The sequence below is a fragment of the Phyllopteryx taeniolatus genome, chromosome 12 (assembly GCF_024500385.1).
Source record: "Phyllopteryx taeniolatus isolate TA_2022b chromosome 12, UOR_Ptae_1.2, whole genome shotgun sequence".
NCBI lineage: Eukaryota > Metazoa > Chordata > Actinopteri > Syngnathiformes > Syngnathidae > Phyllopteryx > Phyllopteryx taeniolatus.
Window position 1 is genome coordinate 24,708,155 of NC_084513.1, and position 15,657 is coordinate 24,723,811.

At 41.5% G+C, this 15,657-nt stretch overlaps 1 protein-coding gene across 1 annotated transcript in view; it reads left to right on the forward strand.

The window, feature by feature from the left end:
• The window catches only part of LOC133486611 (inactive dipeptidyl peptidase 10-like), a 166,509-nt gene that overhangs the window by 62,863 nt on the left and 87,989 nt on the right, over positions 1-15,657 (forward strand). The window contains exon 2 of the mRNA XM_061792026.1: positions 15,146-15,260. Coding sequence (XP_061648010.1) covers positions 15,146-15,260 — 115 coding nt within the window. The remainder of the gene's footprint in view (positions 1-15,145; positions 15,261-15,657) is intronic.

The window sequence follows — 15,657 nt, forward strand, 5'->3', positions numbered from 1 at the left end:
AAGGTCAAAACCCATGTTGAGGCTCTTGCCAGCATGTACAGTTTGCGGGTTTTCCTAAGTTCTAATCAGTAGCTCTGAACAGCAACGAATCATTGCAGCACTTTTATATCACATGTGATCATGCAACGGCTTCTTGACAAATTTCAAATTGATCGGATCGTCAATAGACTGTCAGAGGCCTTTAAAAGAGATATTTTCTTGACACGTAGTGGCATGTGTACTGAAACAATGGAAATACACTTAAGAAACCGTAGATAATAATTAAATCAAGTGCCAAAGAAGCACATCTCAGCTGTGGCTGTGTCCTTTCCTCTGCACTTTCCATCCTTCTAATGCTCTCTCAACTCCCAATTTTACAGCTCAGTGCCTGCTGAATCCTCCGTTGTCAACCATAGGTATACAAAACATGCAGCTCAACTTCTTAGCCTCACAGTGAGAAACAATTTCCTGTGCACATGCACTCAACTCCATGTCAATGAGTTTATTTTTCCATTGTTAGGGGAGTCAGAGCGGCACGGTGGACGAGTGGTTACAGCGTCAGCCTCACAGTTCTGAGGACTGGGGTACAATCAATTTGCATGTTCTCCCCGTGCCTGCGTGGGTTTTCTCAGGGCACTCCGGTTTCCTCCCACATCACCAAAACATGCATGGTAGGCTCATTGACAACTCTAAATTGCCCGTAGGTGTGACTGTGAGTGCAAATGGTTGTTTGTTTATGTGTGCCCTGCGATAGCTGGGAGAGGCTCCAGCAAATCCCGCGACCCTTGTGAGGAGAAGCGGCTCAGAAAATGGATGGATGGATAGGGCAGTCAGGTTCTCTTTCAATTTAATTTCTCTTGATAAATGATATCTGTTCTTCAACTGTGCATGGAGTCTTATCTTCACCATGAGGTGTCATTTGTTGGAATGCAGTCATCTGCTTCTAATTGCATATAAATCAGATATTGGACAGCAGAGGAGAATAACACCCAAAAAAGATGAAATGTGCTGAAATTTTTTTTGGGAGCTGTGTAGGGGATGCTGATAAATAGAGTTTACCATCCTATATTGGTCTGACATATGGTCGATGGATCGATCCATGAGAGCCAGTGTTGGGTCGTGACAAATTACATGTAACAACATCATGTAATTTGATTACAAAATTGATGTAATTTTAATTTGATATATTACTGGCAGATAATGTGTCATTAAATTAAAGTTGATTTAGGAAATTTCCCAGATTTTCAGTTATATTTGAAGCAGGTAAAACACAGCAGCATCTTTAGCTATTGGGAATTTGGGAATGCACCGAACACGGCCGGAAGGTCATTCTTCATCATACAACACGCAGTCATGATTTCATGAAATAAAATTGCCCACATACCAATTAGCGCCACACACGCAACATTCCCGGTAGGGTTGGGCATCGAGAATCGAGAACCGATTGGAACCGGGACTAAGAAGAACGCGCGCAATGATGGGCTTGTGCCCAACGGCGGCGGCGACGTATCTTAACCTTGTTAAACTGAAAGACGAGTCGTCTCAGTGCCACACTTGGAAAAAGATTATATTGCGGAAAGGAGGCTTTCACGGTGTGGAGCGTCTGACGTGCTCCAAGTCAGCCTGCACCGCGCGGCGCTTCAGTGAAGCTCAGTCAACTGGGTGAGTCAAACAATAAAATACGTCTATGCAAACATTGAGACAGCTAACAACGTTGCACGTTTGCACTGATGCTTTTTAGCGCTTATTTCAGTCTTCAAATCAACCTAAGAGCCACTGAAAACAAAAAACAAAAAACGCTTAACATTGGGCTAAAGCGTCACCGTGGCAACTTTACATCACAATGAATTGGGACAAAATTCACATAAACGTTGTCTCACAAACACTAGAAACACCTTGTGCCTCATTGGTGGGTAAGCAAAGGATTTGGTTCCATCCATTAAAATAATATAAATAATAAATAAATCACTGAGCGGCACACAGGGGGTGCCGGGATTTGAACCCCAGTCCTCAGAACTGTGAGGCAGACGCTCTAACCAGTCGCCCACTGTGCCGCCATATTGTATATCATGTAATATAAATGAATGTGTCAGGAAAGAAATACATGAGAAGGAGCCCAAAATGATCTGACATTGAAAATATGCCACGCAGACGCCAATATAATCATAAAATTGCGTTTGTCATGCAAGTGCTTTTACGTTTTATCCGTGAGTTGCACTTTGAAGTCATTATCTGTGACAGTAACAATCATTGTCTGGGATTTTTAACCGCAATTCCTCTCCAACAAAATGCAATGCAAAGCAATGTGGCTTTCAGCCACGGCTGGCTAGTTACCTTCGTTCACTTTTTCTTTGTCTCATCATAAAGTTAACGCACACCTTTATTACTAAAATAAGAGAGAGATGAATTGATGTACCTGAGCACCAACATCTTCATAAATATAAAGACCTTGTTGGCTCATTCTCATACACACTGTATGGTGCTGTTGTTGTTATTGTTGTTCCACTAGGATTGGCTGCTCTTCAAGTATAACCGTGAGCTGCTCGAGGGTTAATGTCGTGCTGCTAGTACTACTCCTAAAGTATTTACTCCAAGTGCGCTCTCTACACATGTTGGGAAACTCAGAGCATTGTCGGAGTGTGCCGTTCGGTTATTCACAGCGCCTTAGCGGCCGGATGTTTACAGGCGGAACTGCCACATTCAATGTGGCGGATGCACTGACCATCACGCTGGTTCGTGAATGGTTCGTAAAACGGAGCGCGCTCTGCCTCTTTGGGAACCGCACTCGCAGAACGCAGTGAGCGCGTCAGATTGACTTTCCGAACGTACCCAAAGTCATTCCGACATAGGAGCTATGGCTTGTCCTAATGTTAGCTACTGCATTGTTAGCGAGCAATGCTATTTGCATCGAATAGACACTTGACCGCAGCTGTATAACACTCATGCTATCGATTCAAAGTTACTGTACGTTTTTGGGGAATGCAGCCAACTAAAAATACAAGTATGTGATAGACAGAAATGCTCCTGTGTCCATCAAGTTCCTAAGGAAGTCTGAGTTGACTCCAGTCACTTCTCCAATAGTAGCTCCAACGTGTCCTAGTTGTATTTCTTTCTCGATCAGATTCCATCTCTTTAGCCTTCCTGGTCTCTTCTCTCAGCTTGTATTAGAAGACCCATTTGTTGGCAAACGAGGGAAAGCCGCCGAAAGCTTCCTTCTGACGTGATTGCGCGTACACTGGAAAATGACAGTGTCTAATTCGACAAGTCTCTCAGTCACGGAGACTTTCAAAATTAATAATGAAAAAAAAAAATGCTTAAGATTAGGCCAGAGAGGGATGAATTTTCAAAACATCATTTTAGTAATGGACATGCAGAGAGTTTTAACATATATGACAAAAAGTGTGTTTCCTAACTGCATACTTCACCTTTAATATATTTACAAATAAATATATCTTTAGCATTTTTATCGTCATGTTGACGTGATCATTTTATAAATAGCTTTCAGGCTGAGAAAGTGTGGTCACTGCACTAGACTGTTGCACGTTTCTGCTTCTTGTCTTTCAAAATAAAACTATTTAAACAATACAAGTCCAACATCTCATGATACAGTTAAAAAAAAAGAAGTGCTGTCTGCGATGCACTCTGGAGCAGTCTGCAAACCACCAGTTGAGAAAACGACAGCGTAACGATGAATACAGCCATTCAAATTAAACAGCTCGTTCAGAGGTGCTGCAACTGATTGTAGTAGGAGTAACATCTTCAAGGCTGTTTTCCAACTGCCATACATGGATTAAGAAAGGTACCGTAGCTATTTGCTATATGGCATTGCTATTGTACGTGGCTGAGATAAGCTCCAGGCCCCCGCAACCCCGAACAGGATAAGCGTTATGGAAATGGATAGAATGAATGGATGCTACCATGTGTGACTGCACTCTGTGGGGAATGTACCATTGCTGTGGGAAATGCGCCATTGTATTTTGACTCTGGTATTTCACTTTTAAGATAAACCCATACATTTTGTTTCAGGGGAAGCAATTTACAGACTACACGTGGCCCTAGATATTTAGAGAGATTTGGCGTGATTGGTGTACCAGGGTTGTCAAAGCAATGAATGAATCTTGTGTCATTGTGTCAACTTCCAAAGATATGGCAAAAACATCAGCAGTCCAGGATTTGGGGAGTTCCATGCCCTCAAAAAGAGGGGCCCTGAAAAACAACCTCTGGCTCAAGCCTACACGGAGAGAACAGCGACTGTTTGAAAAGTATCTCACATGGATCAGACCAATGACAGTATCCTTGAGGGAAATGTTTTTAATGCTAAATACAATGAAAGGACAACAGGTAGCAAGAAGCTTGTCATTTCCTATTGACATGAAGATCAATTTCAAATGCTAAGCCTCTAGCAACAGCGTGGTCTTGCCTCTCAATAAATCACAGGGTAGACATTTGACATCTCAACCAAAATAAGCCAATTGAAATACATTTTTTTTTTTTTTTTTTACCTAATGTCATTTTGTATTTATTTTGCTTCTGTCATATCTCCGAGACTTTTCAAGGACAACCCAGGTCAGAGTAATCTCACAGCTATAAATAGTCTGACTCCTCCTGCTCTCGCCATATTGTGTGCATGGGTCCATTGCATATATACAAAAAGCCAGTAAGGACTATGCTTAATAACAAAGGTTCAATAAAAGCTGCATTCTTGCCAACTATTTCAGAACTATGTGTAGCATTGGGACTTTCATGAAAGGCTTCTGGTTATATGATGATGATGAGTATCATCACAATATAATATTTAGCACAATTGTCCGGCCAGGTAGACCTTGGCCTACTTGGGACAGAAGGAGCTGCTGGCTCAACGTTTATATTTCTCTCAGGTAAACCAGAAAGACGCAATCAAATGCTGTTAGATAAGAATGGTAAAAGCTTTTGTCTAATGTGACGCTTGTATGAGTGTATGAATGTATACGAGCACTGAAACTCGTTGCTGGGCCTTTAAACTACACTAAGCTAAGTTAGCAAGAGCTAACATTTTAGCTAACACTGGTAATGATTGTCCCAACATTCAAACATGGTTTAGTTTTCATCTTAAACTTTCAAGCTACACTCAATGAATAATTTTTATTGAATCATAGCTAAAATATTAAATGGGACTGATTACAGATTTTTCCAGTGTGGCTTGCACACATCCTCCCGTAATGACTTCTAAGCCCACCCACCGTGCGTAAACGGCTCATGTGTGTGCACCCACCAAAGAGGTGTAATTCTTTGAAATCTTGGGTTGGCTGTTAATCATGGAGCGTGGAGTCATCCTGAGACTTGTGAATGCAACAGAAATCCATTTGGAAAATATAACACACTTTAAATCTGGAATTAACTTCCCTAGTTTCATATATGGAACTTAATGAACTGAGCTGCACGGATGCATCAACCCAATTAAACACCTTTGGGGTGTATGGATCTTGTCTGCCCGGCTGTCTCGTCCAACTTCAGTGACCTCACAAATAGTTTTTCAACAAATGGGCAAAATGACCCCCAAAAAATTAAATTTTAAAACATTATCCATTTTCAGTTTCAGTTGATAAAAAAGCCAGGTTTCCAAATATAACCACAATTCCAATGAAGTTGGGACATTGTGTTAAACATAAATAAAAACAGAATACAATGATTTGCAAATCATGTTTAATTGAATACACTACAAAGACAAGATATTTAATGTTCCAACTGATAAACTTGATTGTTTTTAGCAAATAATCATTAACTTAGAATTTTATGGCTGAAACACGTTCCCAAAAAGCTGGGACAGGGTCATGTTTACCACTGTGTTACATCACCTTTTCTTTTAACAACATTCAATAAACGTTTGGGAACTGAGGACACTAATTGTTGAAGCTTTGTAGGTGGAATTCTTTCCCATTCTTGCTCGATGTACAGCTTCAGCTGTTCAACAGTCCGGGGTCTCCGTTGTCGTATTTTACGCTTCATAATGCGCCACACATTTTCAATGGGAGACAGGTCTGGACTGCAGGCAGGCCAGTCTAGTACCCGCACTCTTTTACTACAAAGCCACGCTGTTGTAACACATGCAGAATGTGGTTTAGCATTGTCTTGCTGTAATAAGCAGGGGCGTCCATGAAAAAGACGTTGCTTGGATGGCAGCATATGTTTCTCCAAAACCTATATGTACCTTCCAGCATTAATGGTGCCTCCACAGATGTGTAAGTTACCCATGCCATTGGCACTAACACAGCCCATACCATCACAGATGCTGGCTTTTCAACGTTACGTCCATAACAGTCTTGATGGTTGTTTTCCTCCTTGGCCCGGAGGACACGACGTCCACAATTTCCAAAAACAATTTGAAATGTGGACTCGTCGGACCACAGAACACTTTTCCACTTTGCGTCAGTCCATCTTAGATGAGCTCGTGCCCAGAGAAGGCGGCGGCGTTTCTGGGTGTTGTTGATAAATGGCTTTTGCTTTGCATAGTAGAGTTTCAAGTTGGACTTACGGATGTAGCGCCGAACTGTATTTACTGACATTGGTTTTCTGAAGTGTTCCTGAGCCCATGTGGTGATATCCTTTACACATTGATGTCGGTTTTTGTTGCAGCGCCGCCTCCGGGATCGAAGGTCACGGGCATTCAATGTTGGTTTTCGGGCCGTGCCGCTTACATGCAGTGATTTCTCCAGATTCTCTGAACCTTTTGATGATATTATGGTCTGTAGATGATGAAATCACTAAATTTCTTACAATTGTATGTTGAGGAACATTGTCCTTAGACTGTTCGACTATTTTCTCACGCACTTGTTCACAAAGAGGTGAACCTCACCCCATCTTTGCTTCTGAATGAATGACTGAGCAATTCAGGGAAGCAATCATGGCACCCACCTGTTCCCAATTAGCCTGTTCACCTGTGGGATGTTCCAAACAGATGTTTGATGAGCATTCCTCAACTTTCTCAGTCTTTTTTCCCACCTGTCTCAGCTTTTTGGGAACGTGTTGCAGCCATAAAATTCCAAGTTAATGATTATTTTCTAAAAACAATCAAGTTTATCAGTTTGAACATTAAATAGCTTGTCTTTGTAGTATATTCAATTAAATATAGGTCGAACATGATTTGTAAATCATTGTATTCTGTTTTTATTTATGTTTAACACAACGTCCCAACTTCATTGGTATTGGGGTTGTAGTTACTTTCATACATTTGTGCTTGTTCGTTATTTCCATAAAATAAAATTGACTTTTCTTGAGAGCCTGCAATATATCTTACCAGCAGATGTGCCAGTCATGTCTTATTTGAATTCATGCATTGATCCATTCCAGCCCGCGACACTACTGAGGATTAGCGGTGAAGAAAATGGATGGATGATCCATTCCATCATTTTCCTCCTGCACTTAATTCATAAATGAGTCTATTGATTAACTGTAATGGTATTGGTTCAAGCAAGAAGCAGGTATAGTTACTGCTCTAGCAATTGTAATTAAAGAGGTTTCTCATACTGCTGGTCACTACCATAGTTGAATTGTTATTTTAAAGTTATTACCATATTCATTGCTAACTTTTACTTCCAACATTTAATTCAAGAGCATCATAAACTTTTCTTGATGATGATAGTGAGAGGATGATACCACAAATCTATGAGGAAAGGAACGTCAAACAGTGTTTAAAACTTAAAGCACATTCAACATGGAACGATAATTTAGTGAGGACTCTGAGGCTCTGTAAAAGCCTTTCCGTGCTGCATTTAGGAGGCAGTGCGCCATCGACAAACCCATTAATTGTGTATGTGCTGCGAAGACGTGACAACGCAATGCCCTGTCGCTTTGCGTGGCGATGCTCAAGATGGCCATTTGGTGTCACGGCGCCGCACCTTGAGTTGAGAGCAGGGTAGCTGTGGCGTCAGACGAGTGCCAACAACAATGAACAGACATGAATAGAAGAACCCTTGCTGGATACGCAAGTGTGCTGAAGCAGCCCGGCTAACCGACGTGCCTGCGTGGCGGCCATATTGGGGAGGTTGACATTCCCCGGCACAATGCGCAGGCATCTTTGTTGTCTTGGTTTTCATGCGCTCCACAAACATGGAGTTTGCATGTTCTCCCCGTGTCTGGGTGGCTTTTCTCCGGGCACTCCGGTTTCCTCCCACATCCCAAAATAAAAAAAACATGCGTGGTAGGTTGATTGAAGACTGTAAATTGCCCGTAAGTGTAAATGTGTGCGCGAATGGTTGTTTGTTTCTATGTGCCCTGCGATTGGCTGACCAGTTCAGGGTGTACCCCGTCTCTCGCCAGAAGATAGCTGGGATGGGCTCCAGCACGACCTCGACCCGCGTGAGGATAAAGCAGTACAGAAAATGGATGGATGGATGAATCATGTTTTCTGTCTCAAATTCATGTTTTATAGGTTGTATTCCTTCAACAAATTTTTTTGTGCACAAATAAAATAGAGTACCTTGAATTTTAAATGAACCATATTCTATTTTATACTACGAAGGTTTCCGTGAATACACGTATGAAACTTGTTGGGTTCAGTATCTCCAACAAGGTTAAGAACCATTGATCTAAAACATGTAATTTGGCCCAGTATGTCCTCCAGTCTCAGGCTTGAGATTTATTGAGAAATATATTGTCCTGGTTGAGGATCTAATGACTGTGATAAAGCTCATTTGCTGTGTCATGACTTCTGGTAGGAAAATCGTTTATCAGTTTCTAATCTATGCCTTGACACATCCTAGAAAGGAATACTATTTCTGACACCCAATCAAAACTGCTTCTATTACTTCTCATAATTGTGTTATTTAACTGAGGATGATTGAAATTGGCTAGTTTTAAATTAAATAGAAAGTGAAAATTAGTAAGAGAAAGATTTTTCTCTGTAGAGACAGATTGGCGATTTGGAATATCTGCAGCTTTAATGTGCTATTTACCCCCATGCTTGAGTGTGTATATCCATCCATCCATCCATCCATCCATCCATTTTCTGAGCCGCTTCTCCTCACGAGGGTCGCGGGCTGCTGGAGACTTTCCCAGCTACCTTCGGGCGGGAAGCGGGGTACACCCTGAACCGGTCGGCAGCCATTCGCAGGGCACATAGAAGCAAACAACCATTCGCACTCACATTCACACCTACGGGCAATTTAGAGTCTTCAATCAATCTACCACGCATGTTTTTTTTTTTATTTTGGGATGTGGGAGGAAACCGGAGTGCCCGGAGAAAAGCCACCCAGACACGGGAAGAACATGCAAACTCCACACAGGCGGGGCCGGGGATTGAACCCCGGTCCTCAAAACTGTGAGGCAGTCGTCCACCGTGCCGTCCGTGTGTCTGTGTGTGTGTGTGTGTGTGTGTGTATATATATATATATATATATATATACACACACATATAGTATTCATACTGTATTGTGAAATGTGAAAAAATGGACAAAGCTCCCAAATATTGCCAAAGTTTTAACAAATTTAGCAATCCAAACTCAAACGATGAAGTACATAAAAGTACTAACAGAAATCATGCTTTTTAGATTCACTTGTGCTTTCTTGCGATTAAAACAATCAGGAGGAATTTTCTGATTTAGTATAATATTACCTCAGCAATTATCTTTTGGATATTACATTAATTGTTGGAAATTGTTGAACTACTGTATCAGTAGCATATATGGTATATATAAAATGACATTAGTTTGCTTTCATTTCTTCAAGGTGAACAACAAAAAGTTAAATACCACATTAGAGGCCTAAGGTGCTGTAAATTCTAATGTTTTACATCGATTCATATTGTGACTTATTTATACCTTTGTTTTGTGCTGTGTTCCAGCAAATCATAATAAAAATAAAATGGTTGGTAAAGTCAAGCCTTTGACTCAAAAGATTAACTTCTTATTATATCATGTTTTCTCCTCCGCTCTGTCCAATCGAGGTATATTTGTGGATTGCATTTCACCTGCAGGGTTTGATGGGTAATTGAGGGCAGAAAGCCTGCAGAGAAAAGATATTTATATGAGGGAGGTTTAATTGATCTTATCACGGACAGCGTATGCAGTGGAAGACGCCATTTGAGATCCACTAACACCAAGGCTCAGACATGCAATTGGAGGCAGTAGCAGCGCAAACGTTGCTGGTTTCACACCAGATAATATCGCATACATGATATGCTCCGTGGTCAATCACATTGTGCAAACAAGCTTTCTGCACTCAGTTTGACCAATGGAGCCCTTGAATGCAAATGACATCTATTTATTTTCAGGGGGCTCCAAAGTATCTAGACATGAAACAAGATTGTAAATATAAAAGATAATTTGTAATAGTCAAGTGAAAATCCTTTGCATTCAATGGATGTCTGCAGCCTGGAGCCCACTGAACATTTCTTTGCCTTTCAAAAGTCTTCAGCTAGGAGCAGGCTTTGGGCCATTTTCCATCCTGTGAAGTGCAGTCCTGACAAAATTGTAGTATGTGGATGAATGTAAACAGAGTGTTTCGCCCATCTACCTTAGAATTCATCTTGTTACTCATGTCTGCTGCACATAATCAATAAACACTAATGAGCCTGTTGAATCGGTACTGATTCCTTCCCCATCATTCTATGGCAAGTTGACTTTATTTTCATCTGTACTACAAAATCTGATTCCAAAACTCGAGTTGTCCCGATCCACTCACGTGATCCCAAATCACGGCCAATCACGTAATTTTCAGCTGATTGGGTGAAAGAGATCCGATTTTTAGATTTTCATCATTCTTAAACATCATAAAGTGACAAAATAATCCCGATGTACAATGATACTGCCAAATTTTAAATGAATATCTTCTTTTTTTTTTCAATCTCTTGATTGAAGATTTTTTTTTTTTAAATTCACAGTTCTGTGTGGAGTTTGCATGTTCTCCCCGTGCCTGCGTGGGTTTTCTCCGGGCACTCCGGTTTCCTCCCACATCTCAAAAACATGCAAGTTTTGTGTACAATACGTATTAAGATCAATAACTGAATATAGATCATTAAATTACAAAAGTATTGAAATAAAAATCTGCGATTGGGTGGAAACCAATCCAGGGTTTACCCTGCCTCTCACCCAAGGTAGGCAGAGATAGCATCATGCTCACCTGCGACCCTATTGAGGATAAACTTGATCAAAAATGGATAGATGGATGGACAAAATAAAAATATCAACATAATTGACAACGCATTACCATTCCCAAGAATGCATTTGGAATACTACTTTTTTTTTTAACACAGTTAATAATAAGACCCCTATCTCACTGGCCTGGAGACTAGTTGGCGATCTCATGGCGACTTGAGTCTCTGCTGGTTGCAGAGATGTCTCCGTGATGTTTCCAAGAGTCTCCTGGAGACTAGCTGGGTAGCCAGGGTGTCTCGGTGAAATCGAACTTGTGCGATTTCTTCGGAGACCTTTGGTGTCTCCTCTACATGGTCACTATCGAGAGAAACCATAAGGTCGCTTAATGTCACAAAACTGCACGCAACCTTCACCAAAATGTATATGGACACCTCTACATATGCCCACATTAACCTCTGAAAATATCAGAACAATCGGTCCAATATTTTAAATTTTATGGACATAAAAGTGTTATCCTATACACTTTAAGAAAAAGCTTAACTTCGCTTGATGTCACAAAACTGCAATTAATCGTTACCAAAATGTACGGAGACATATCTGCTTATGCCCACTTCAACCTCTGAAAATATCAGAACGATTGCTCCAATATTGTGTAATTTTTGGATTTTAAAGTGTTTTCCTTATTCGAGTCCCAGTATCCGTGCTCCATTCTTAGTCAGTGGACCACAACACACACAAACACACACGCACACACATTACATACATGATCAGAATCAGAATCAGAATCATCTTTATTTGCCAAGTATGTCCAAAACACACAAGGAATTTGTCTCCGGTAGTTGGAGCCGCTTGAGTACGACAACAGACAGTCAATTGACAGAGAACACTTTAGAGACAGAAAGACATTGACAAAAAACTATTGTGCAAAAAGATCAGATCCAGAGTCCTCTAGCACTTAGAGCAGTTCGAATGACTAATATTGCAATAGTCCGGTGCAATGACCATAGTGCAAAGGGCGCTGAGACTTCAAGGAGTGTATGCGGTTTCAAGTGACGAGTAGTGCGATAATCTGGGACAATGTTGGTTGTGCAAATGTTACAGATACTCCTCAATCAGTGTGCAAATGGAGCAGATGCTACTCTGGCATGAGTGGCCAGTATATGCAAATGGTGCAGCACGGCGAGACAACTACAGCGAGTGCACGAGTAATACATAATTGGCCCCACAGAAATGTGACAACGAACTCAAGTCAAACAATTGCCAGCTTGTTGTAATGGAAGTATAGGTCAGGTGTTTAAGAATTTGATCGCAAGAGGGAAGAAGCTGTTGGAATGTCTACTAGTTCTAGTTTGCATTGATCGGTAGCGCCTACCTGAGGGAAGGAGCTGGAAGAGCTGGTGACCCGGGTGTGCGGAGGGTCCGAGAGGATTTTGCACGCCCTTGTCTTAGTTCTGGCAGCGTGCAAGTCCTCAAGGGTGGTTAGGGGGGTACTGACAATCCTTTCAGCAGTTTTGATTGTCCGTTGCAGTCGGAGTTTGTCCTTTTTTGTAGCAGCACCAAACCAGACTGTGATGGAAGAACACAGGACTGATTCGATGACCGCAGTGTAGAACTGTCTCAGCAGCTCCGGTGGCAGGCCGTGCTTTCTCAGAAGCCGCAGGAAGTACATCCTCTGCTGGGCCTTTTTGAGGACGGAGTTGATGTTGGTCGCCCACTTCAAGTCCTGAGAGATTGTAATTCCCAGGAATTTGAAGGTCTCGAGGGTTGACACAAGGCAGCTGGACAGCTGAGGGGCAGCTGTGGCGAAGGATGCCTCCTGAAGTCCACGAACATCTCTACAGTCTTGAGCGTGTTCAGCTCCAGGTTGTGTCGGCCGCACCACAGCTCCAGCCGCTCCGCTTCCTGTCGATATGCAGACTCGTCACCGTCCTTGATGAGGCCGATGACAGTGGTGTCATCTGCAAACTTCAGGAGTTTGACAGTCGGGTTCGCTGAGGTGCAGTCGTTCATGTAGATATTGAAAGAATATTATACTATATATAGGCCTATATCATTAATTGTCACGTTGTGTGGAGACGTCTATCAGACATCCTCCTGGTGAGACTGCAAGCAATATTTTGGTCTCCCAGGTCCCTCAGTCGCGGCGACATTTCCACCAGTGAGATAGGCCCTTAACGAACAGCCCTGCAGATGTTCTTTTTGTGTTGACAAACAAAAAACGAAGTATTTCATAAAAACACCGTAAACCTCTGAGAATCACCACCTCATCGTGGTGGGAGGGTCTGAGTGTCAAGATAATTCTCGGCGGAAGAAATGTTTTTTTTTTATTTACAAGCTTAATTGGTCCTCGAGTGGGGTTGGTAAGTTGAAGAATTTGTAAATTAAACAATTTACCCATAAGAAATAATGTCAACATTAATAATTGGTTCTAGCCTCAACAAAAGTCCTTATTTTGGTAAAGTTTTGTACACTTATCCATGCTTTAGACACAGTTAAACAAAAACATACCTTTGCTGTTAATAGAAGAAGAAGAAGAAGAACCACCTTTATTGTCATGAATATGCATGCATGCACACAAAATTTGTTCTCTGCATTTTACCCATCACAGTGAACACACACACACACTTGTTAGTAGAACCGGGAAGCAGTTCAGGGTATCGGTGTCTTGCTCAAGGACACCACAGCCGTGAGTCCGGGGGATGATGGCGAATGGTCCGGTCGGGTTCTTTAACCTTGGTCCACCACGGTGGCAGGCAATGATCTTAACCATTGGGCCACGGCTGCCCATCCCATGACCATTAATCATCTGTTCACAGCATTATATTCATTATCCAAAGTTGTCAGCACTTGGTTTATTAGAATCAAAGTAAGGGTGACTAGTAATTCTCTTTCAAACAAAGAGAATGGAAGGGGTCTTCTTAGGCGGAAGTACAGTGCTATTGACGTGAAAATTTCACCAGATTTTGGGAACAACCCAAGTAATCCATACATTCAAAGAAAGTACAACAAATAAGCTCAGAAATTAAGTTGTATGTAAAAATGTGAAATAATCACATCCATCCATCATGTTCCCACCTCCAAACGTCATTGTTGGTATGGTGCTTTTAGGGTGATGTTCGGTGCCATTTCTCCTCCAAACGTGGTGTGCATTATGGCATCCAAACAGTTCAATTTTGTTCTCATCTGACCAGACTGTATTCTCCCATTATTTAACTGGCTTGTCCAAATGTTGTTCAGCAAACTTTCAACGAGCTTTGACATTCTTTTTCTTTTCAGCAATGGGGTCTTGTGTGGGGAGCATGCATACAGGCCATGGCGGCAGAGTGCGTTACTCACTGTTTTCCTTGTGACACCACTACCTGCTAATTCCAGGTCTTTTTGAAGCTCTCCACAGGTGGTCCTTGGCTCTTCTGATTATGCTTTGCACTCCTCGTTTCGAAATCTTGCAAGGAGCACGTGACCAAGGCAAATTTATAGTGGTATGATTGGCTTTCCACTTACGTATTATGGCCCCAACCGTGCTCGCTGAAACGTTCAAAAGCTTAGATATGCACCTGTAACCAATGCCATCGTTATGTTTTGCAACGATTAGTTTGCAATGGTCTTGAGACAGCTCTCCGCTCTTACCCATCATGAGGCGTGTCTTGACTCACACCTTGGCAATGAGACTTTTTTGTAGGCCATCAATTAGGACTGTACCAACTGAAATTCATTTGCAAAGACAAGGGGCTGGATTGCTGTTTGAATATTGATAGATTTGAGGTGTTGTCTTGGCTTTCCATGCCTTTTTGCACCTCCCTTTCTTCATGTGTTCAATACTTTTTCCCTGTGTCATTTCACATTATTACACACAATTTATTTTCTAAATTGTTGTACTTTCTTTGTATGTATGGATTATTTGGGTTGTTCCCAACATCTGGTAAAATGTTTCGCTCAATAGCACCTTTGCAAATATATTTAATGAGAAAAATGGTGCCGCGTTAAATACTTATTTCAGCCTCTGTATTCTTTGCAATTATTTGAATGAAGATATGTGACTGCTGAAAAAGGTCTTTCGATGTTTACTTAATCTGTTTGACCTCTGTTTTTCTCTACAGGACCTTGGTGGGGTGAGTCCACCTCAAAGGAACTGGAAAGGCATTGCGATTGCCTTGCTGGTCATCCTAGTGGTTTGCTCCCTCATCACCATGTCAGTCATTGTCCTCACACCAGGTAAAATTCACGATCAGACTCTTGAGTCTGGTTTTGCAATGCAGTCCACACGTCAAACACAGCAATTTTCTCTTTAAAAAATAAGAAGAAGACGAAACCACACATGTTGGATGTATAAAAGTATATACTGTATACTGTACATAGCTACACAGAACATTTATTAACTGGTAGCTCAAACAACTATAGTTTTAATACAAATACAATTAACTCAGCTCTTAAACAACTCAGCGCACTTTCTACCTTAGTTTGTAATCTTACTGAAACTTACTCCACACCACTGTCTGAAACAGTCTTCTTGGAAAACCATTCAGAAAACAGGATGAAATGACAACAGGGTCTGCAATTTAGAAGGGGTAATTAATACAAATACACCCACCATTTTTTTTTTTACTGCTTA